This window comes from Tachyglossus aculeatus, chromosome 14, assembly GCF_015852505.1.
Source record: "Tachyglossus aculeatus isolate mTacAcu1 chromosome 14, mTacAcu1.pri, whole genome shotgun sequence".
In the NCBI taxonomy this organism is placed as follows: Eukaryota; Metazoa; Chordata; class Mammalia; order Monotremata; family Tachyglossidae; genus Tachyglossus; species Tachyglossus aculeatus.
Genome location: NC_052079.1, coordinates 54,613,435 through 54,637,126, shown reverse-complemented (window position 1 = coordinate 54,637,126; position 23,692 = coordinate 54,613,435). Strand labels below are relative to the sequence as shown.

Sequence of the window (23,692 nt, the reverse complement as noted above, 5' to 3'; positions counted from 1 at the left end):
ATCCCGGCCAGTGGAGGAACTTCTGGGAAATTAGCCCTTCCTAAAATGTTCCCCCATTCCCACATTCCCAGGTGGTCCCTTGGCAGCTTTGGGCAAAGAGTCAGTCAGTCAATCGTATTTATGGAGCACTCACTCTGTGCGCTTGTACGATATTTTAGACTGTGAGCCCACTTTTTAGACTGTGAGCCCATTGTTGGGTAGGGACTGTCTCTATATGTTGCCAACTTGTACTTCCCAAGCGCTTAATACAGTGCTCTGCACACAGTAAGCGCTCAATAAATACGATTGGTTGATTGATTGATTGATATAACAACAAGCAGACACATTCCCCGCCCACAACAAGCTTACAGTCCTGAGGAGAGGAGGCAGGAAACAAAGACTCTAAGTTCCTTGAGGGCATGGATCTTGCCTACTGAAACTACTGTTTGCTCTCAAGCGCTGGGTACAGGGCTCCGCAAGCAGTAGGTGTTCAATAAATACTATGGATGGGGAACCCTCAACACCGACAAAGAAAACTCCCTTATGCTCCCCAGTGGCAGAAGCGTTCAGATGGGGCCAAGCGTGGCTCAGTGGAAAGAGCCCGGGCTTTGGAGTCAGAGGTCATGGGTTCGAATCCTGGCTCCCCCGCTTGTCAGCTGTGTGACTTTGGGCAAGACACTTAACTTCTCTGTGCCTCAGTTCCCTCATCTGTAAAGTGGGGATTAAGACTGTGAGCCCCACGTGGGACAACCTGATCACCCTGTATCCTCCCCAGCGCTTAGAACAGTGCTTTGCACATAGTAAGCACTTAGCAAACTGCCATCATCATCATTATTATTATTATTATTAGGTGCCCAGTACAGTGTCCTGCATAGAATGAGCCAAGGCTCACCCTGACGGGAAACTCCATCATCAGGCAGTGGGTTCAGCGCCCTGCACTGCACTGCACTGCACTGCACACTGTACAGTGCAAGCCCTGGGGTCCAGACTGACGGTGATGATGATGAGATTTCTCAAAAATCTCCAGTGGCTACCAATCAATCTGCGCATCAGGCAGAAACTCCTCACCCTGGGCTTCAAGGCTGTCCATCCCCTCGCCTCCTCCTACCTCACCTCCCGTCTCTCCTTCTCCAGCCCAGCCCGCACCCTCCGCTCCTCCGCCGCTAATCTCCTCACCGTTAGGCCTCGTTCTCGCCTGTCCCGCCATCGACCTCCGGCCCACGTCATCCCCCGGGCCCAGAATGGCCTCCCTCTGCCCATCCGCCAAGCTCGCTCTCTTCCTCCCTTCAAGGCCCTACTGAGAGCTCACCTCCTCCAGGAGGCCTTCCCAGACTGAGTCCCTTCCTTCCTCTCCCCCTCGTCCCCCTCTCCATCCCCCCATCTTACCTCCTTCCCTTCCCCACAGCACCTGCATATATATATGTACATATTTATTACTCTATTTATTTATTTTACTTGTACATACCTATTCTATTTATTTTATTTTGTTAGTATGTTTGGTTTTGTTATCTGTCTCCCCCTTTTAGACTGTGAGCCCACTGTTGGGTAGGGACTGTCTCTATATGTCGCCAACTTGGACTTCCCAAGCGCTTAGTACAGTGCTCTGCACACAGTAAGCGCTCAATAAATACGATTGATTGATTGATTGATGACGGTGATGGCGGGGACGACCCCGCTGGGGACTCACCTTGGTGGTGAAGGAGGTCGTCTTCCCGTAGTGATTCAGCATCTGGTCGCCATGTAAGCCGTGGGCGTCTATTACATCCCGTCTGATCGTCCAGAGAAGGTGCGGGGTTTCATCCTTCACCAACCTAGACTGGGACACCCCCGCAACCGGAAAACCCTGCCCACAATGAAGGCCGAATGCCAGTGGGCAGACACCACCTTCCAAACCTTATTAAAATCCCATCTCCTCCATGAGGCCTTCCATGACTAAACTCTCATTTTCCCATCTCCCTTTCATCAATCGCATTTATTGTCATCAATCGTATTTATTGTCATCAATCGTATTTATTGAGCGCTTACTATGTGCAGAGCACTGTACTAAGCGCTTACTAACTCTTACTAACTCTCCCTTCTGCGTCGCCCTCTCGCTCCCCTGTATTCACCCCTACCTCTGTCCCACAGCACTTACGTCCATAAACGGAATTTATTTTAACGTCTATCTCCCCCTCTAGACTGCAAGCTCGTTGTGGGCAGGGAATGTGTCTACCAAATCTGTTTTATCGTCCACTCCAAAGCAGTCAGTGCTCTGTAAACAGTAAGCACTCGATAAACCCAACTGGTCATCTTCATCATCATCAATCGTATTTATTGAGCGCTTACTGTGTGCAGAGCACTGTACTAAGCGCTTGGGAAGTCCAAGTTGGCAACATATAGAGACAGTCCCTACCCAACAGTGGGCTCACAGTCTAAAAGGGGGAGACAGAGAACAAAACCAAACATACTAACAAAATCAAATAAATAGAATAGATATGTACAAGTAAAATAAATAAATACTGGAAACTTCTAAGAAGTTTATTACAGTGTTTTGTGTACCACAGACATTCAGTATAGCACTCTGCACATACAGCAGGCACCCAGTACAGTGCTCTTCAGAGTGGGCGCATACTTCAGTGCTCTGCAGATAGGAAGTAGAGTACAGTGCTCTATACAAGAGTGCTCGGTCAGTGCTCTGCAGAGATTAGGGGAAGCAGCGTGGCTCAGTGGAAAGAGCCCGGGCTTTGGAGTCAGAGGTCATGGGTTCGAATCCTGGCTCCGCCACATGTCTGCTGTGAGACCTTGGGCAAGTCACTTAACTTCTCTGAGCCTCAGTTACCTCATCTGTAAAATGGGGATTAAGACTGTGAGCCCCACGTGGGACAACCTGATCACCTTGTAACCTCCCCAGCACTTAGAACAGTGCTTTGCACATAGTAAGCGCTTAAATACAATCATTATTATTATTATTATTCTCTGAGCCTCAGTTACCTCATCTGTAAAATGGGGATTAAGACTGTGAGCCCTACATGGGACAACCTGATCACTTTGCATCCCCCCACAGCGCTTAGAACAGTGCTTTGCACATAGTAAGCGCTTAACAAATGCCATCATTATTATTATTATTATTATTCTGAAAATAATAGCATGTGAAAACAGAGCTGCAGAGATGCCGCATTCGTTATCCTACCATCACATCGTGGATGCCGTGCGACTCGTCGTTAAAACTCTCTCTCTCTTCTCTGCGGTCAGGGCGGTTCTCGTCTTCATTTGAAAAAAAAAATCGGACAAAAAAGAGCGATGCTGTCAGATCACGGTTATCCAGATCAACGTCTATAAAACACCCATCAGGCGACCAAGCAACTAGTGAGTGTCTACTGTGGGCAGAGCGCTGTACAATCTGGAGGGGAGACAGACAACAAGTCAGTTATAGAAGAAGAGAAAGAAAAATGGGAATGTTCATCACTAAGTGCTTAAAGGGTGAGGTGGGTCGGTCGATATGTTCGGAAATGCTGTGGTTGTGGAAGAGGCGATCTGATGGAGGAGTGTTGAGGTAGTAGACGAGGGATAGGGAATGGGGAGAAGAAAATTAGTCAGGGAAGGCCTCACCTCTGGATTTCAAGCAGTCATTTGGTTCCCCCCCTACACACCTCACCTCACTTGTCAATTACTTCGGCCCAGCCCTCACACTTTGCTCCTCTAGCGCCAGTTTACTCACTCTGTCTTGATCTTATCTATAATATAATAATAATAATAATGCTAATGGTATTTGTTAAGCGGTTACTATGTGCCAAGCGCCGCTCTAAGCGCTGGGGTAGATACAAGGTAATCAGGTTGTCCCACATGGGGATCACAGTCTTAATCCCCATTTTACAGGTAAGTGAGGCACAGAGACGTTAAGTGACTTGTCCAAAGTCACACAGCCGACAAGTGGCGGATTAGAACCCACGCCCTCTGACTCCCAAGCCCGGGCTCTTTCCAATAAGTCACGCTGCTTTCCCACAACCTCCCCCTTCATATAGGGGAACTCCCTTTTAGTACAGTGCTCTGCACCTAGTAAGCGCTCAATAAATACGATTGATGATGATGATGATGAGAAGCAGCATGTCAGGGTGGAAAGAGCCTGGGCTTCAGAGTCAGAGGTCATGGGTTCTAATCCCGGCTCCACCACCAATCAGCTGTGTGACTTTGGGCAAGTCACTTGACTTCTCTGTGCCTCAGTTACCTCATCTGTAAAAAGGGGATTAAGACTGTGAGTCCCACATGGGACAACCTGATTACCTTGTATCTACCCCAGCGCTCAGAACAGCGCTTGGCACATTCATTCATTCATTCAATTGTATTTGTTGAGCACTTACTGTGTTCAGAGCACTGTACTAAGCGCTTGGGAAGTACAAATCGGCAACATATAGAGATGGTCCCTTCCCAACAACGGGCTCACAGTCTAAAAGGGGGAGACAGACAACAAAACAAAACATATAGACATAGTAAGTGCTTAATAAATGCCATCATTATTATTATTATATACCGAGACAACTTCTCCACCTTCCAAGCATTATTAAGGTCACATCTCCTCCAAGAGGCCTTCCCTGATTAAATCCTCTTTTCCCTGGCTCCCTCTCTCTTCTAAGTAGTCTGTGCTTTGGGATCAGTACACTTCAGGCACCCCACCCTTAGCTCCACAGCACTTACTTACATATCCAAAATGTATTTATATTAACGTCTGTCTCCCCCTTTAGATTATAAGGTCATTGTTTTTAATGGGATTTGTTGAGCACTTGCTACGTGCCAGGCACTGTACTAAGCACTGGGGTAGATACAAGATAATTGGGTTGGACTCAGTCCATGTCCTAGGTGGGACTCACAGTCTTAATCCCCATTTTACAGTTGAGGTAACTGCAAATTAAATGGACTGGGAGCCCCATGTGGGTCAGAGACTATGTCCAACCTGATCAGATTGTACGTTTAGTACAGTGCTCGGCACATAGTAAGCACTTAAAGTTCATTTTTTAAAAAAATGTGTTGGGAAATGACAAGTATCTGGGACCAACATTGAGGACATTCGGACGGAGAGGAAGGGGCCGACCTAGGAAATGCCGTAGAGGAAAAACTGTGGGCAGTTAGCGACAGACTGGATATGGAAGTTCAAAGTGTGAGGGGGCAAAAACTCAATTATCTAGAATTCTGGGAACCAGATCAATCATTGGTTCATTCCCTTGTATTCAAGGAGTCTTTCGGTCAATCAATCAATCAATTATCAATCACTGTGTCAAGGATTAATGTGCCTGGCAGGCAAATGGCAGAGTTTTTTTAATGGCATTTATTAAGCGCTTACTATGTGCAAAGCACTGTTCTAAGGGCTGGGGAGGTTACAAGGTGATCAGGTTGTCCCACGGGGGGCTCACAGTCTTAATCCCCATTTTTCAGATGAGGGAACTGAGGCACAGAGAAGTGCAGTGACTTGCCCGAGAACTCAGATCCTCTGATTTAGAGAAACCAAAGCTCCCCAGAGGCACTACCTTTCACTCTTCCGTTAACACTGTGGCTTCCATCCTGCACTCCTTTGCACAGGGGATGAAATTTCTTCTCCACCCAGCCTCTTCTTTGGAGACAAGCCCGGATTACTGGGTAATGCCCGAAGATGGTAAAGATTTTCTTTTCCTAAGGAGCCAGTAAATATTTTCAATTAAAGCGCTCAAAGTATTTCTGCAGACAACAGCTAGTTTTCTGTCTTTGTTTGCAGTGGTTGTGAGCCCCAAAGGAGACCACCTTCGGGACAACAGTCCACCCAAATTCACCACTTCGAACCAATTCCAGGGCATGCCCTCGCACTTAGTATTTCAGGACGTCAGTCTGGCCCGCAGAGAAATCTAGTGTTGCTAAGTGCTTTGGTCACAAGGCCCCTCTGATGAAGGGCTTGAGGTGTGGCATGTCGATGGATTTCTGAACCCCTGGTTGTGTTGCCAGGGGTGGGAAGGACGCCCTGAAACCTTCCCCTGACCCGAGCCCCACATCCCAACTAAAGCAACTTCCTTCTGACTCCCCAGGGGCCCTTTTTCATAACTCAAGGAAGTGGTCCCAAAAATCCATCGCATTTACTGAACACAGAGCACTGTAGCAAGCGCTTGGGAGAGTACAATATAACGGAGTTGGCAACAGCAGCAACAGAAGCAGTGTGGCCTAGAGGAAAGAGCAGGGGCTTGAGAGTCAGAGGACCTGGGTTCTAATTCTGGCTCTGCCAAATACTTGCTGTGTGATCTCGACATGTCACTACACTTCTCTGGGCCTCGGTTTCTTCAACTGTAAAATGGTAGGACCTATTGTACCTATTCCATCACTTAGAACAGTGCTCAGCATATAGTAAGCGCTTAACAAATACCATAAAAAAATCCCGCGTCCTAGCTGAAAACCAGGAGTCCGTTGGTGAGGATAGGCCAGCATGGTCTACTGCCACTGAGGAAGAAGCAGTTCTTTTCAAGCAAAAGCTTTATAGGGAGTGGGAGATGAGGAGAAAATAAATAATAATAATGGTATTTGTTAAGCTCTTACTATGTGCCAGGCACTGTACTAAGTGCTGGGGTGGATACAAGCAAATTTGGGATGGACACATTCCCCATCTCTCATGATGATGATGATGCATTTGTTAAGCACATACTATGTGCTAGGTACTGCACTAAGCACTGGGGTGGATACAGGCAAAGCAGGTAAGACACAGTCCCTTTCCCACATGGGGTTCATAATCTCAATCCCCATTTTACCAATGAGAAAACTGAGGCACAGAGAAGTAAAGTGACTCATCTAAAGTCACACAGCAGACAAGTGGCAGAGCCAGGATTAGAACCCATGAACTTCTGACTCCAAGCCTGTACTCTTTCCACTATGCCATGTTGAAAGAAAGAAAGAAAGAAAGAAAGAAAGAAAGAAAGAAAGAAAGAAAGGAAGGAAGGAAGGAAGGAAGGAAGGAAGGAAGGAAGGAAGGAAGGAAGGAAGGAAGGAAGGAAGGAAGGAAGAAAGAAAGAAAGAAAGAAAGAGAGAAAGAAAGAAAGAAAGAGAGAGAGAGAGTAAGAAAGAGAGAAAGAAAGAAAGAAGGAAGGAAGGAAGGAAGGAAGGAAGGAAGGAAGGAAGGAAGGAAGGAAGGAAGGAAGGAAGGAAGGAAGGAAGGAAGGAAGGAAGGAAGGAAGGAAGGAAGGAAGGAAGGAAGGGAGGAAGGGAGGAAGGGAGGGAGGAAGGGAGGAAGGGAGGAAGGGAGGAAAGGAAGGAAGGAAGGAAGGAAGGAAGGAAGGAAGGAAGGAAGGAAGGAAGGAAGGAAGGAAGGAAGGAAGGGAGGAAGGGAGGAAGGGAGGAAGGGAGGGAGGAAGGGAGGAAGGGAGGAAGGGAGGAAAGGAAGGAAGGAAGGAAGGAAGGAAGGGAGGGAGGGAGGGAGGAAAAGAAGGAAGGAAAGGAAGGAAGGAAGGAAGGAAGGAAAGAAAGAAGGAAATGGAAGGAATGAAGGAAGAAAGAAAAAAGAGAAAGAAAGAGAGAGAGAGAGAGAGAAAGAGAGAGAGAGAAAGAGAGAGGGAGAAAATGGAGCCACTTGCTGTGAACATCTAACCTAATAACATAACAAGGGACAACTTCCTCGTACCCTCAGTGCAGCTGAGTCTGTGAGTCCCATATAGGCTTTATCAGTATATGTGAATATGATAGCGAGAGGACGATTTGCCAAGTGAAAACTTCCCCATTTCTCCCCAAAACGCCAGGAAAACACCTACCTTGATGGCCTTTTCCGATAAGTGCTTTGCCTGCTTGTACCTGTCCAGTCGGGGAAAATGTGTCGATTCAAGGGAAAGACCTCTTTTAGGCACTGCGGAGGAGACAGAAAAATCACTCCATACCCCAGGCTGGGCCAGACCAGGACTGAATGTTTCCCTAGTCCCAGCCCAGAACAGTTAGGGCCGTCAGAAACAGGATTTCCCCCCTCGGAACACGTCCGCCCTATCCTGCAGCCTAAATCTGAGACTCCGTAGACTGACGAGGACCTAGACGGAGGAGTTTTCTTTTCTTACGGTAATTGTTAAGTGCTTACTATGTTCTAGGTACTGAAACAAGCACTGGGGTAGACACAAGGTTGTCACGCTGAACACATTCCCTGTCTTGACTGGAGTTTACAGTCTTAATCCCCCTCTCCATCCCCCCCATCTTACCTCCTTCCCTTCCCCACAGCACCTGTATATATGTATATATGTTTGTACATATTTATTACTCTATTTATTTATTTATTTTACTTGTACATATCTATTCTATTTATTTTATTTTGTTAGTATGTTTGGTTTTCTTCTCTGTCTCCCCCTTTTAGACTGTGAGCCCACTGTTGGGTAGGGACTGTCTCTATATGTTGCCAATTTGTACTTCCCAAGCGCTTAGTACAGTGCTCTGCACACAGTGAGCGCTCAATAAATATGATTGATTGATTGATTGATTTAGCAGATGAGATAGCTGAGGCTCACAGAAGGGAATCAATCAATCAATCAATCAATCGTATTTATTGAGCGCTTACTATGTGCAGAGCACTGTACTAAGCGCTTGGGAAGTACAAATTGGCATCACATAGAGACAGTCCCTACCCGATAGTGGGCTCACAGTCTAAAAGGGGGAGACAGAGAACAGAACCAAACATACCAACAAAATAAAATAAGTAGGATAGAAATGTACAAGTAAAATAAATAAATAAATAAATAAACAGAGTAATAAATATGTACAACCATATATACATATATACAGGTGCTGTGGGGAGGGGAAGGCGGTAAGGCGGGGGGATGGAGAGGGGGACGAGGGGGAGAGGAAAGAAGGGGCTCAATCTGGGAAGGCCTCCTGGAGGAGGTGAGCTCTCAGCAGGGCCTTGAAGGGAGGAAGAGAGCTAGCTTGGCGGATGGGCAGAGGGAGGGCATTCCAGGCCCGGGGGATGACGTGGGCCGGGGGTCGATGGCGGGACAGGCGAGAGCGAGGTACAGTGAGGAGATTAGTGGTGGAGGAGCGGAGGGTGCGGGCTGGGCTGGAGAAGGAGAGAAGGGAGGTGAGGTAGGAGGGGGCGAGGTGAGTGATTTGCCCAAGGTCACGCAGCAGAAAAGTGGATTAGAACTCCCAGCCCCTGCTCCATCCGCTCGGCCTCGCTTTCTTCTTTAAGTCCCTCTTAATGAGTATGACCGCCGCCGTAACGATGTTAGTAATCATCATCATCAATCGTATTTATTGAGCGCTTACTATGTGCAGAGCACTGTACTAAGCGCTTGGGAAGTACAAATTGGCAACATATAGAGACAGTCCCTACCCAACAGTGGGCTCACAGTCTAAAAGGGGGAGACAGAGAAGAAAACCAAACATACTAACAAAATAAAATAAATAGAATAGATATGTACAAGTAAAATAAATAAATAAATAGAGTAATAAATATGTACAAACATATATACATATATACAGGTGCTGTGGGGAAGGGAAGGAGGTAAGATGGGGGGGATGGAGAGGGGGACGAGGGGGAGAGGAAGGAAGGGGCTGAGTGTGGGAAGGCCTCCTGGAGGAGGTGAGCTCTCAGCAGGGCCTTGAAGGGAGGAAGAGAGCTAGCTTGGCGGATGGGCAGAGGGAGGGCATTCCAGGCCTGGAGGATGATGTTAGTAATCATTATTAATGGAGACCCCCCCTCTCAGGGTAGTATCTGGAGAGTTTCCAGTCCTCTACCAGTCTCGACTATGGGAGGGAGAGTCAAGCAGAGGCCTACCCATTCCATTCCTAGCTTGGCCAGTGGCTAGCGAGTGGAGGGCCATCTGCTACAAGTCAAAACTCACCCGTGCTGGGCAACAACAGCACGGGAGAGAGTCGAGGGCGGAGACTCAGGTTTACTCCGTGGAAGGAGACAATGTGGTAAACCACTTTTTACCAAGAAAACTCTATGGATACACTACCACAACGATGTTAATATGTTTTGTTCTGTTGTCTGTCTCCTCCTTCTAGACTGTGAGCCCGCTGTTGGGTAGGGACCGTCTCTATATGTTGCCAACTTGGACTTCTCAAGCACTTAGTACAGTGCTCTGCACACAGTAAGCGCTCAATAAATACAATTGAATGAATGAATGAATGAATGAATGAATTGCAGATGGAGGTGAGGCGTTCTGGGAGACGTGTCCATGGCCTCGCTATGGGTTGGAGATTCATTCATTCATTCGTTCAACCGTATTTATTGAGCGCTTACTGTGTGCAGAGCACTGTACTAAGCGCTTGGGAAGTCCAAGTTGGCAACATATAGAGACGGTCCCTACTCAACAGTGGGCTCACAGTCTAGAAGATGACTCGACAGCCCAAGACAATTAATAGAGAAGCAGCAGACGTAGTTTTTGGGGAACATTTTAGCCTCTGCTGCTATTGTGAGTTTGAGGAGAAGATAAAATTGGAAAACAGGTAAAGGTGGTAGTAATAGTAATGATAATGATAATAATAAGAGCATTTGTTAAGTGCTTACTGTGTGACTAACACTGTAGAAAGTACCGGGCTAGATACCCGATAGAAACGTGGGATAATAAAAGAAAATAATTACAGTGCTTACTATGTGCTAAGTGCCAAGGTACACACCAGGTTATCAGATAGGGCACAGTCCCTGATCTGACAATCTCTTATCCCACTTTACAGATGAGTAAATTGGGGCCCGGAGAGATTAAGTGACATGCCCAAAGTCGCTTGGCAGGCCAGTGGCAGATTAGAACTCAGGGCTCCTCGCTCCTGCCCAGTGCTTTTTCCACTAGAACACAGTGTGGAATGCCGCAAGTTTCCAGAGAAGACCAGTCAATCAGTCAACCAGGATGTGAACGGGTGGATGAGGTGGGACAACCCACATTTCTTAGACAATCCCTTGACTCCTCCTTGCATGGAGTCTTGCAGGTGTCTCTTAAAGAACAGAGATAATCCTCTCCTGGAAAACAGGCCACAACCCCAGAGGTCACTGTTACAGTCCCAGACATCCTAGCAGCCGAAACTAGCAGATAAAGAATTTCTAAATACAAACTATTTTCTTTTCTTTCTTCATCGCAAGAAGCTAGTGAGAATCTTCTCTTCGTGGTATGACTCTCATTCATGATGGCTGGGGCCAGTGGACCACCTTTTCTCATTTTTCTGGTTCTGGTTCCTGGGCATTTGAAAAAAGGAAATGATAATAATGATTATGGTATTTGTTAAGCACTTACTATGTGCTAAGGGCTGGGGTAAATGTAGAATAATCAAATCCGACCCAGTCCCTGATCCACGTGGAGCTCATGGGGTAAGGAGGAGGGAGGACAGGTATTTCACCCTGTTTTACAGAGGAGGAAAACTGAGGTGCAGAGAAATGAAGTGACTTGCCCAAGGTCACCCAGCAAGCAAGTAGCAGAACAGGGATTAGAACTCAGGTCCCCTGACTCTCAATCCTGAGTTCTTTCCACCAGGCCATGCTGCTTCTCATATAATAATACCTGGACTTTATCTGGTGTTCTTATTTTCCCCATGTACTTTCTTTTCAGTGATCTCATTTTGCCTTCACAGTATGCCAGGGAGGTAGGGAGAAGCCCAGACCATCAGCCCCATCTAAAAGATGAGGAAACTGAGGCTCAGAAAGATTTTGGTGACTTATTCAGAGTTTGGACTAGAGATCAGGTTACGTGATCTGTGCTTTTCCTGCCTCCCATCTACACCCCTATGGCTTTGGTCCCTGCCTGTCAAAGAGAAGCAGCGTGGCTCAGTGGAAAGAGCCCGGGCTTGCGAGCCAGAGGTCGTGGGTTCTAATCCTGGCTTCACCACTTGTCAGCCGTGTGGCTTTGGGAAGTCACTTAACTTCTCTGGGCCTCAGTTACCCCATCTGTAAAATGGGGATTAAGACTTTGAGCCCCACATGGGACAACCTGATCACCTTGTATCCCCCCCGGCGCTTAGAACAGTGCTTCTCACATAGTAAGTGCTTAACAAATGCCATCATTAATAACAATAATAATAATAATGGCATTTGTTAAGTGCTTACTACGTGCAAAGCACTGTTCTAAGTGCTGGGAAGGATACAAGGTGATTAAGTTGTCCCACATGAGGCTCACAGTCTTCATCCCCATTTTACAGATGAGGGAACTGAGGCACAGAGAAGTTAAGTGACTGGACCAAAGTCACACAGCTGACAAGTGGCAGAGCCAGGTTTTGAACCCATGACCTCTAACTCCCAAGCCCGTGCTCTTTCCACTGAGCCACACTGCTTCTCTATCATTATTATTATTATTATTATTATTATTATAGCTGACTAGATCACCTTTAAGACCTTTTTTATGGTATTTGTTAAGCACTCACTACATGCCCAGCACTGTTCTAAGCACTGTGCTAGATCCAAGCTAATGAGGTTGGACATAGTCCCTGCCCCACCTGGGGCTCACGGTCTTAATCCCCATTTTACAGATGAGGTCACCGAGGCCCAGAGGAGTGAAGGGACTTGCCTAAGGCCACAGAGCAGACAAGTGGCGGAGCTGGGATTCGAACCCATGACCTCTGACTCCCAGGCTCCAGCTGTAGCCACTAGGCCACTATGCTCCAGACTTAAGCCTGATTCTGGGCCAGGAAAGAAGACCATTCAATGGGGGACTCCAGATTGATGGCAGCTTGGCCCTGATTTAAATGAATCGCCCTGGGCCTTGTGGATAGGGGGTAGGGGGTAATAATAATGACGGCATTTGTTAAGCGCTTACTATGTGCAGCACACTGTTCTAAGAGCTGGGGGGATACAAGGTGATCAGGTTGTCCGACGGGGGGCTCACAGTCTTCAGCCCCATTTTACAGATGAGGGAACTGAGGCCCTGAGAATAATCAATCAATGAATCGATCGTATTTATTGAGCGCTTACTGTGTGCAGAGCACTGGACTAAGCGCTTGGGAAGTACAAGTTGGCAACACATAGAGACAGTCCCTACCCAACAGTGGGCTCACAGTCTAAAAGGGGGAGACAGAGAACAAAGCCAAACATACTAACAAAAGAAAATAAATAATAATAATAACGGCATTTGTTAAGCGCTTACTATGTGCACAGCACTGTTCTAAGGTGATCAGGTTGTCCCACGAGGGGCTCACAGTTTTAATCCCCATTTTACAGATGAGGGAACTGAGGGCCTGAGAAGTGAAGTGACTTGCCCCAAATCAGCTGACAGTTGGCAGAGCCGGGATTTGAACCCATGACCTCTGACTCCAAAGCCCGTGTTCTTTCCACTGAGCCATGCTGGGTAGGGAGTAGGGGTAGGGTAGAGGATCCACTAGCACCTCAATCCTCTCAAATTCTGAGCGGGTCACAGCTCTGGACCCCCAGGTAAGGAGGTGGGGAAGAGAGGGGGCCTGAATACAACTAAGGAGTCGGGTCTAGCAGGAGGGAGAAATGGGGAGAAGGGAGGTAACCTGTTTCTCTTCCTTTGCCCTAATTGCCCCACTCCCTGCTCTTAATAATAATAATAATTGGCATTTGTTAAGCACTTACTATGTGTAAATAGCCTTCTCTCTGATCTCCCATCCTCGTGTCTCTCTCCACTTCAATCCATACTTCATGCTGCTGCCCGGATTGTCTTTGTCCAGAAACGCTCTGGACATATTACTCCCCTCTTCAAAAACCTCCAATGGCTACCGATCAATCTGCGCATCAGGCAGAAACTCCTCACCCTGGGCTTCAAGGCTGTCCATCCCCTCGCCCCCTCCTACCTCACCTCCCTTCTCTCCTTCTACTGCCCAGCCCGCACCCTCCGCTCCTCCACCACTAATCTCCTCACTGTACCTCGCTCTCGCCTGTCCCGCCATCGACCCCCGGCCCACGTCCTCCCCCGGGCCTGGAGTGGCCTCCCTCTGCCCATCCGCCAAGCTAGCTCTCTTCCTCCCTTCAAGGCCCTGCTGAGAGCTCACCTCCTCCAGGAGGCCTTCCCAGACTGAGCCCCTTCTTTCCTCTCCCCCTCGTCCCCCTCTCCATCCCCCCGTCTTACCTCCTTCCCTTCCCCACAGCACCTGTATATATGTATATATGGTTGTACATATTTATTACTCTATTTATTTATTTATTTATTTATTTTACTTGTACATTTCTATCCTACTTATTTTATTTTGTTGGTATGTTTGGTTCAGTTCTCTGTCTCCCCCTTTTAGACTGTGAGCCCACTGTTGGGTAGGGACTGTCTCTATGTGATGGCAATTTGTACTTCCCAAGCGCTTAGTACAGTGCTCTGCACATAGTAAGCACTCAATAAATACGATTGATTGATTGATTGATTGATTCTAAGCGCTGGGGAGGATACAGGGTGATCAGGTTGTCCCACGTGGGGCTCACAGTCTTAATCCCCATTTTACAGATGAGGTAACTGAGGCCCAGAGAAGTGAAGTGACTTGCCCAAAGTCACCCAGCTGACAATCGCGACCCCAACCATTGGTTTTCTCTCCAGGGAGCGACTAGTATTTATTGAGTGCTTACTGTGTGCAGAGCACTGTACTAAGCGCTTGATATATATAATAATGATGGCACGTGAGCCCACTGTTGGGTAGGGACTGTCTCTATGTGATGCCAATTTGTACTTCCCAAGCGCTTAGTACAGTGCTCTGCACATAGTAAGCGCTCAATAAATACGATTGATTGATTGATTGATGGCATTTGTTAAGTGCTTATTATGTGCCAAGCGCTGTTCTAAGCGCTGGGGTAGATACAGGGTCATCAGGCTGTCCCATGTGGGGCTCACGGTCTTAATCCCCATTTTACAGATGAGGTGACTGAGGCACAGAGAAGTTAAGTGACTTTGCCTGAAGTCACACAGCTGATAAGTGGCGGAGCCAAGATTAGAACCCGTGACCTCTGACTCTCAAGCCCGTGCTCTTTCCACAAAGCCACGCTGCTTCTCTTACTGTGCCCAGCACTATACTAGGCAGTGGGGCAGATCCAAGATAATACTACTAATAATAACAGAGTCAGGGCTCATGGGTTTGAATCCCCGCTCTGCCAATTGTCAGCTGTGTGACTTTGGGCAAGTCACTTAACTTCTCTGTGCCTCAGTTCCCTCATCTGTAAAATGGGGATTAAGACTGTGAGCCCCCCGTGGGACAACCTGATCTCCTTGTAACCTCCCCAGGGCTTAGAACAGTGCTCTGCACATAGTAAGTGCTTAATAAATGCCATTATTATTATTATTATTATTATTAATGGTATTTGTTAAGTACTTACTATATGCCAGGCGCTGTAACAAACGTGGGGGCGGACACAAGCAAATTGGGTTGGATATGGTCCCTGTCCCAAGTGGGCTCACAGTCTTAATCCCCATTTTACAGGTGAGGGAACTGAGGCCCAGAGAAGTGAAGTGACTTGCCCCGGGTCACACAGCAGCAAGCCGGAATGAGGACCCATGACCTTCTGCTTCCAATCAGGTGGGATACGGTCCTTGTTCCTTAAAAAAGGTTCCTTGGAAAAGCTGAGGCCTTGGGTGATGGGAAATTATGGTGCTTTCCTGTGGCAGGAGTTGGGTTGGGGGCAAGGAACAACAGGGCAGAAGGGGTGAGGGGTGGTCAGCGGGGTGGATTGAAGAGCCGCTGTCCCAGACTGGACAACCACATTGGGGGCCTGGTTTGGGGGGTTCTGCTGGGGGGGCATGCATACATATTTACTATTCTATTTATTTTGTTAATGATGTGCATTTAGCTTTAATTCCATTTGTTCTGACTTTTTTTTTAATGGCATTTATTAAGCGCTTACTATGTGTAAAGCACTGTTCTAAGTGCTTGACACCTGTCCACATGTTTTGTTTTGTTGTCTGTCTCCCCCTTCTAGACTGTGAGCCCGTTGTTCGTTCATTCATTCATTCATTCAATCGCATCTACTGAGCGTTTACTGTGTGCAGAGCACTGGACTAAGCGCTTGGGAAGTCCAAGTTGGCAACGTATAGAGGCATTCATTCAATCGTATTTATTGAGCGCTTACTGTGTGCAGAGCACTGGACTAAGCGCTTGGGAAGTCCAAGTTGGCAACATGTGGAGGCATTCATTCAATCGTATTTATTGAGCGCTCACTGTGTGCAGAGCACTGGACTAAGCTCTTGGGAAGTCCAAGTTGGCAACATCTAGAGACGGTCCCTACCCAACAGCGGGCTCACAGTCTAGAAGGGGGAGACAGACAGCAAAACATATTAACAAAATAAAATAAATAGAATAAATATGTACAAGTAAAATATAGAGTAATAAATATGTACAAACATATATACATATATACAGGTGCTGTGGGGAGGGGAAGGAGATAAGGTGGGGGGATGGGGAGGGACCGTCTCTATATGTTGCCACCTTGTACTTCCCAAGCGCTTAGTACAGTGCCTCTGCACACAGTAAGCGCTCAATAAATATGATTGAATGAATGAATCCCGGTTGAGGGGGGCTAGTGGCAGGGGGGTGGAGGTTCTGGAAGACCCTCACACATCTTGAGCCTCGGGGCCAGGCCAGGGGCAGAGTGGGAGGATGGGGGGGGGGGGGGTCTCGCCTGTCCCGCCATCGACCCCTGGCCCACGTCATCCCCCGGGCCTGGAATGCCCTCCCTCTGCCCATCATCATCATCATCAATCGTATTTATTGAGCGCTTACTATGTGCAGAGCACTGTACTAAGCGCTTGGGAAGTACAAATTGGCAACATATAGAGACAGTCCCTTCCCAACAGTGGGCTCACAGTCTAAAAGACTTTTAGACTCACAGTCTAAAAGGCCCATCCGCCAAGCTAGCTCTCTTCCTCCCTTCAAGGCCCTATTGAGAGCTCACCTCCTCCAGGAGGCCTTCCCAGACTAAGCCCCTTCCTTCCTCTCCCCCTGGTCCCCCTCTCCATCCCCCCATCTTACCTCCTTCCCATCCCCACAGCACCTGTATATATGTATATATGTTTGTACATATTTATTACTCTATTTATTTATCTATTTATTTTACTTGTACATATCTATTCTATTTATTTTATTTTGTTAGTATGTTTGGTTTTGTTCTCTGTCTCCCCCTTTTAGACTGTGAGCCCACTGTTGGGTGGGGACTGTCTCTATATGTTGCCAACTTGTGCTTCCCAAGCGCTTAGTACAGTGCTCTGCACACAGTAAGCGCTCAATAAATACGATTGATGATGATGATGATGATGATGAATGGGGGGAAGGGGCGGGGAGGGACAGGGAACAGAATTGGGGTGCGAGAGGATGGGGAGGGCGGCAGGGAGGAGAGGAGGGACGGGGGAGGGGGCAGAAGGAGGGGGTGGGGAACCTGGAGGAGGGGCAAAAAGAGGGATGGGGGGCAGGAGGAGGAGGAGGAGGGAGTGGAGAGCCTGGAGATAGGGAAGGAGGAGGGGGCGGGGGGCCTGGACATAAGGAAGAGGGGGATGTGGAGCCTGGGAATAGGGAAGGAGGAATCTTCCCAGACTGAGCCCACTATTCCTCTGCTCCTTCTCCCCTCCCCATCACCCCTAGGCCCTCCCTCTGCTCTACCCCCTTCCCCTCCCCACAGCTCTTGTGTATATTTGTACATATTTATTACTCTATTCATTTTATTAATGATGCATAGATACCTATAATTCTATTTATCTATTTTGATGCTATTGACGCCTGTCTACTTGTTTCGTTTTGTTGTCTGTCTCCCCCTTCTAGACCGTGAGCCCGCTGTTGGGTAGGGATTGTCTCTCTTGCCGGATGGTAACATCCAAGCGCTTAGTACAGTGCTCTGCACACAGTAAGCGCTCAATAAATACGATAGAATGAATGAATGAATGAATGAATGAATGAATGAAGGGTGGGGGGAGGTCTAGAGGAACAGAAGGAGGGGAGTAGGGAACTTGGAGGAGGGGAAAGGGGATGGGCGGGGGGGCCTAATGATAGGGAAAGAGAAAAATAATGATGGCATTTATTAAGCGCTTACTATGTGCAAAGCACTGTTCTAAGCGCTGGAGAGGTTACAAGGTGATCAGGTTGTCCCACGGGGGGCTCCCAGTCTTCATCCCCATTTTCCAGATGAGGTCACTGAGGCCCAGAGAAGTGAAGTGACTTGCCCAAAGTCACACAGCTGACAAGTGGCGGAGCCGGGTTTGAACCCCTGACCTCTGACTCCAAAGCCCGGGCTCTTTCCACTGAGCCATGCTGCAGAGAAGGGGGTGCAAGCGCTTAGTACAGTGCTCTGCACACAGTAAGTGCTCAATTCATTCAATCGTATTTATTGAGCGCTTACTGTGTGCACAGCACTGTACTAGGCGCTTGGGAAGTACAAGTTGGCAACATATAGAGACGGTCCCTACCCAACAGCGGGCTCACAGTCTAGAATAAATACGATTGAATGAATGGAGCCTGGAAATAAGGGAAGGAGGAAAGGGGGGTGAGGGTCTGGAGAAAGGGAAGGAGGAGGAGGCGGTGGGGGCCTGAAGATAGACTGTGAGCCCACGGTTGGGTAGGGACCATCTCTATATGTTGCCAACTTGGACTTCCCAAGCGCTTAGTACAGTGCTCTGCACACAGTAAGCGCTCAATAAATACGATTGATTGATTGATAGGGAAAGAGAAGGGGGGGGCTCCCCCTTCTAGACTGTGAGCCCATTGTTGAATAGGGACCGTCTCTATATGTTGCCAACTTATACTTCCCAAGCGCTTAGTACATTCGTTCATTCATTCATTCAATCGTATTTATTGAGCGCTTACTGTGTGCAGAGCACTGTACTAAGCGCTTGGGAAGTCCAAGTTAGCAACATGTAGAGACGGTACCTACCCAACAGTGGGCTCACAGTCTAGAAGGGGGAGACAGAGAACAAAACAAAACAAAACAGAATAACAGAACAGCTCCCCCTTCTAGACTGTGAGCCCACCGTTGGGTAGGAACCGTCTCTATATGTTGCCAACTTGGACTTCCCAAGCGCTTAGTACAGTGCTCTGCACACAGTAAGCGCTCAATAAATACGATTGATTGATAAAATAGTCCAGTGCTCTGCACACAGTAAGCGCTCAATAAATACGACTGATTGATAAAAATAGTCCAGTGCTCTGCACGCAGTAAGCGCTCAATAAATACGATGGAAGGAAGGAAGGAAGGAAGGAAAGAAGGAAGGAAGGAAGGAAGGAAGGAAGGAAGGAAGGAAGGAAGGAAGGAAGGAAGGAAGGAAGGAAGGAAGGAAGGAAAGGGGGGCGGGGGCCTGGACACAGGGAAGGAGAAGGGAAGAGGGGGGCAGGAGGGGAGTGTGGAGACTGGAGGATGGGGCGGGGGGCCTGGACACAGGGAAGGAGAAGGGAAGGGGGCCAGGAGGGGAGTGGGGAGTCTGGAGGATGGGGCGGGGGGCCTGGAGGAGGGGAAGGAGAAGGGAAGAGGAGGGCAGGAGGGGAATGGGGAGTCTGGAGGATGGGGCGGGAGGCCTGGACACAGGGAAGGAGAAGGGAAGAGGAGGGCAGGAGGGGAGTGGGGAGTCTGGAGGATGGGGCGGGAGGCCTGGACACTGGGAAGGAGAAGGGAAGAGGAGGGCAGGAGGGGAGTGGGGAGTCTGGAGGATGGGGCGGGGGGCCTGGACACAGGGAAGGAGAAGGGAAGAGGGGGGCAGGAGGGGAGTGGGGAGTCTGGAGGATGGGGGGGGCTGGAGGAGGGGAAGGAGAAGGGAAGAGGGGGGCAGGAGGGGAGTGGGGAGTTTGGAGGATGGGGCGGGGGGCCTGGACACAGGGAAGGAGAAGGGAAGAGGGGGGCAGGAGGGGAGTGGGGAGTCTGGAGGATGGGGCGGGGGGGCCCGGAGGAGGGGAAAGAAGAGGGGGTACGGGGCCTGGACATAGGGAGGAGGGGGGGGGTCTGGAGGAAAGAAAAGGAGAGGGGGCGGGGAGCCTGGAGGGAGGAAAGGGGGAGGGGATGAGGAGCCTGGACATAGGGAAGGAGGAGGGGGCGGGGGGCCTGGAGGGAGGGAAGGGGGAGGGGATGCGGAGCCTGGACATCGGAGAGGGGTGTGGAGGAAGGGAAAGAGGAGGGGGCAGGGGGGCAGGAGGAGGAGGGGGGCTCTGTGGGTGATCCCGGGGCTCCCCCGCGCCCCCTCCTCTCCCCTCGGCCCCCGGGGAGCAGGGTCCCGGAGCTCTTACCGGCGGGTGGCCGCGTCCCTTGGGCGGCCGAGGAGCCCCTCCGGCCCGCCCTGGCCCGGGGCCGTGCGGGGGCCCGTAAGGGGGGCCGTGCGGGGGGCCGGCGTCCCCGGCCGCTCCTGGCCCGGCGCGGGCGCATCCCGCCGTTGCCAGGGGCAACCAGAGGGGCTGGACCGGCGCACGGCGCGCCCCCCAGCGGGGGGAGACGGGAACGCCCGCGGGGGGCTCCGGCCGCCTCCGGGCCTCCTCCCCCGCCCCCACTGAGAACAATAATAATAATAATGTTGGCATTTGTTAAGCGCTTACTATGTGCCAAGCACTGTTCTAAGCGCTGGGGGAGATATAAGGTTACCAGGTTGTCCCACGTGGTGCTCACAGTCTTCATCCCCATTTTAATAATAATAATGTTGGCATTTGTTAAGCGCTTATTATATGCCAAGCACTGTTCTAAACGCTGGGGTAGATATAAGGTTACCAGGTTGTCCCACGTGGCGCTCACAGTCTTCATCCCCATTTTAATAATAATAATGTTGGCATTTGTTAAGCGCTTACTATATGCCAAGCACTGTTCTAAACGCTGGGGTAGATATAAGGTTACCAGGTTGTCCCACGTGGCGCTCACAGTCTTCATCCCCATTTTAATAATAATAATGTTGGCATTTGTTAAGCGCTTCCTATGTGCCAAGCACTGTTCTAAGCGCTGGGGTAGATATAAGGCTACCAAGTTGTCCCACGTGGGCTCACAGTCTTCACCCCCATTTTAATAATAATTCATTCATCCATTCAATCGTATTTATTGAGCGCTTACTGTGTGCAGAGCACTGGACTAAGCGCTTGGGAAGTACAAGTCGGCAACATATAGAGACGGTCCCTACCCAACAATGGGCTCACAATCTAGAAGGGGGAGACAGACAACAAAACAAAACATGTAGACAGGTGTCAAAGTCGTCAGAACAAATAGAATTAAAGCTATACTATATGCACATCATTATAATAATGTTGGCATTTGTTAAGAGCTTACTATGTGCCAAGCACTGTTCTAAGCGCTGGGGGAGATATAAGGTTATCAGGTTGTCCCACGTGGCATTCACAGTCTTCATCCCCATTTTAATAATAATAATGTTGGCATTTGTTAAGCGCTTACTATATGCCAAGCACTGTTCTAAACGCTGGGGTAGATATAAGGTTACCAGGTTGTCCCACGTCGCGCTCACAGTCTTCATCCCCATTTTAATGATAATAATGTTGGCATTTGTTAAGCGCTTCCTATGTGCCAAGCACTGTTCTAAGCGCTGGGGTAGATAAAAGGCTACCAAGTTGTCCCACGTGGGCTCACAGTCTTCACCCCCATTTTAATAATAATTCATTCATCCATTCAATCGTATTTATTGAGCGCTTACTGTGTGCAGAGCACTGGACTAAGCGCTTGGGAAGTACAAGTCGGCAACATCTAGAGACGGTCCCTACCCAACAATGGGCTCACAATCTAGAAGGGGAGACAGACAACAAAACAAAACATGTAGACAGGTGTCAAAGTCGTCAGAACAAATAGAATTAAAGCTATACTATATGCACATCATTATAAAAATGTTGGCATTTGTTAAGCGCTTACTATGTGCCAAGCACTGTTCTAAGCGCTGGGGGAGATATAAGGTTATCAGGTTGTCCCACGTGGCATTCACAGTCTTCATCACCATTTTAATAATAATAATGTTGGCATTTGTTAAGCGCTTACTATGTGCCAAGCACTGTTCTAAGCACTGGGGTAGATATAAGGTTACCAGGTTGTCCCATGTGGCGCTCACAGTCTTCATCACCATTTTAATAATAATAATGTTGGCATTTGTTAAGCGCTTTCTATGTGCCAAGCACTGTTCTAAGCACTGGGGTAGATATAAGGTTACCAGGTTGTCCCACGTGGCGCTCACAGTCTTCATCACCATTTTAATAATAATAATAATAATAATGTTTGCATTTGTTAAGCGGTTACTATGTGCCTAGCACTGTTCTAAACGCTGGGGTAGATATAAGGTTACCAGGTTGTCACACGTGGGGCTCACAGTCTTCATCCCCATTTTAATAATAATAATAATAATAGGGTTGGCATTTGTTAAGCGCTTACTATACGCCAAGCACTGTTCTAAGCGCTGGGGGCGATACAAGGTAATCAGATTGTCCCACGTGGGGGCTCACAGTCTTCATTCCCATTTTACATCTGATGTCACTGAGGCCCAGAGAAGGGAAGTGACTTGCTCAAGGTCACACAGCTGACAAGTGGCAGAGCCGGGATTAGAATGCACGACCTCTGACCCCCAAGCCCGGACTCACCATTGTGCTGGTGGACCTGGAGGGTGGAATAGGCCGGATCCAGGCCCCCGAGATGGACCAAATCCTGCCTGACCCCCGCCACCCCGGATGGAGCAGGAAAGGGGGCAAAGTGGCTCGTTCTTCCTTACTGGGCAGTTCTTCAGGGATGTCTGCCCCAGGACTACGGGCAGGGGAGAGTCAGGGCTGTGGGATGGTCCAGGCTGGCTCACTGAGGAGACAGTCAGAGATTCATTCAATTGTATTTATTGAGCACTTACTGTGTGCAGAGCACTGTACTAAGCGCTTGATGGGGAGGGGAGAGTCAGGGCTGTGGGATGGTCCGGGCTGGCTCACTGAGGAGACAGTCAGAGATTCATTCAATCGTATTTATTGAGCACTTACTGTGTGCAGAGCACTGTACTAAGCACTTGATGGGGAGGGGAGAGTCAGGGGTGTTGGATGGTCCAGGCTGGCTCCCTGAGGAGACAGTCAGAGATTCATTCAATCGTATTTATTGAGCACTTACTGTGTGCAGAGCACTGTACTAAGCACTTGATGGGGAGGGGAGAGTCAGGGGTGTTGGATGGTCCAGGCTGGCTCCCTGAGGAGACAGTCAGAGATTCATTCAATCGTATTTATTGAGCACTTACTGTGTGCAGAGCACTGTACTAAGCCCTTGATCGGGAGGAGAGAGTCAGGGCTGTGGGGTGGTCCAGGCTGGCTCACTGAGGAGACAGTCAGAGATTCATTCAATCGTATTTATTGAGCACTTACTGTGTGCAGAGCACTGTACTAAGCGCTTGATGGGGAGGGGAGAGTCAGGGGTGTTGGATGGTCCAGACTGGGTCACTGGGGGACCGTCAGGGATGGAGAGGGGGAGAGTCAGGGGTGTTGGATGATCTGTGCTGGGTCCCTGGGGCTAGTGGATTATGATGCCCCTGGGGGGTTGGGGCGGGTTATTATACCACTCAGGGGCTCCAGTGGGTTATTACGCTACCCTCCCACTCCCCCGGGGGGCCAAGTGGGTTATCATACCCCCTGAGGGCGGGGGAGGGGGGGGTCGGTTCAGGGGCATTATTTCTAGACTGTGAGCCCACTGTTGGGTAGGGACCGTCTCTATATTTTGCCAACTTGTACTTCCCAAGAGCTTAGTACAGTGCGCTGCACACAGTAAGCGCTCAATAACAATAATAATAATAATAATGTCATTTGTTAAGCGCTTACTATGTGCAAAGCACTGTTCTAAATGTTGGGGAGGGGAAACAAGGTAATGAGGTTGTCCCATGTGGGGCTCACAGTCTTAATCCCCATTTTACGGATGAGGTAACTGAGGCTCAGAGAA

General features: G+C 48.9%; 1 protein-coding gene and 1 non-coding gene across 8 annotated transcripts in view; one reads left to right on the top strand and one right to left on the bottom strand.

The window, feature by feature from the left end:
* TTLL8 (tubulin tyrosine ligase like 8) overlaps positions 1-20,127 on the bottom strand; it is a 35,144-nt gene extending 15,017 nt beyond the window's left edge. For 3 of the 7 annotated variants that reach the window (XM_038756300.1, XM_038756302.1, XM_038756303.1), the window contains exons 1-6: positions 20,047-20,127; positions 10,988-11,107; positions 7,710-7,801; positions 5,478-5,619; positions 3,149-3,222; positions 1,667-1,822 (exon numbers count right to left, since the gene is read on the bottom strand). In XM_038756300.1, coding sequence (XP_038612228.1) covers positions 1,667-1,822; positions 3,149-3,222; positions 5,478-5,619; positions 7,710-7,801; positions 10,988-11,090 — 567 coding nt within the window. In that variant the 5' untranslated portion in view covers positions 11,091-11,107; positions 20,047-20,127. Of the gene's footprint in view, positions 1-1,666; positions 1,823-3,148; positions 3,223-5,477; positions 5,620-7,709; positions 7,802-10,983; positions 11,108-20,046 lie in introns of those variants that run through there. The other 4 variants (XM_038756301.1, XM_038756305.1, XM_038756306.1 and 1 more) reach the window with 3 other exon arrangements.
* LOC119937434 lies at positions 9,629-9,766 on the top strand. The gene has a single exon (XR_005454104.1). It is a non-coding gene; the product is annotated as a small nucleolar RNA SNORA7 (small nucleolar RNA).
* Positions 20,128-23,692: the final 3,565 nt, after the last annotated feature.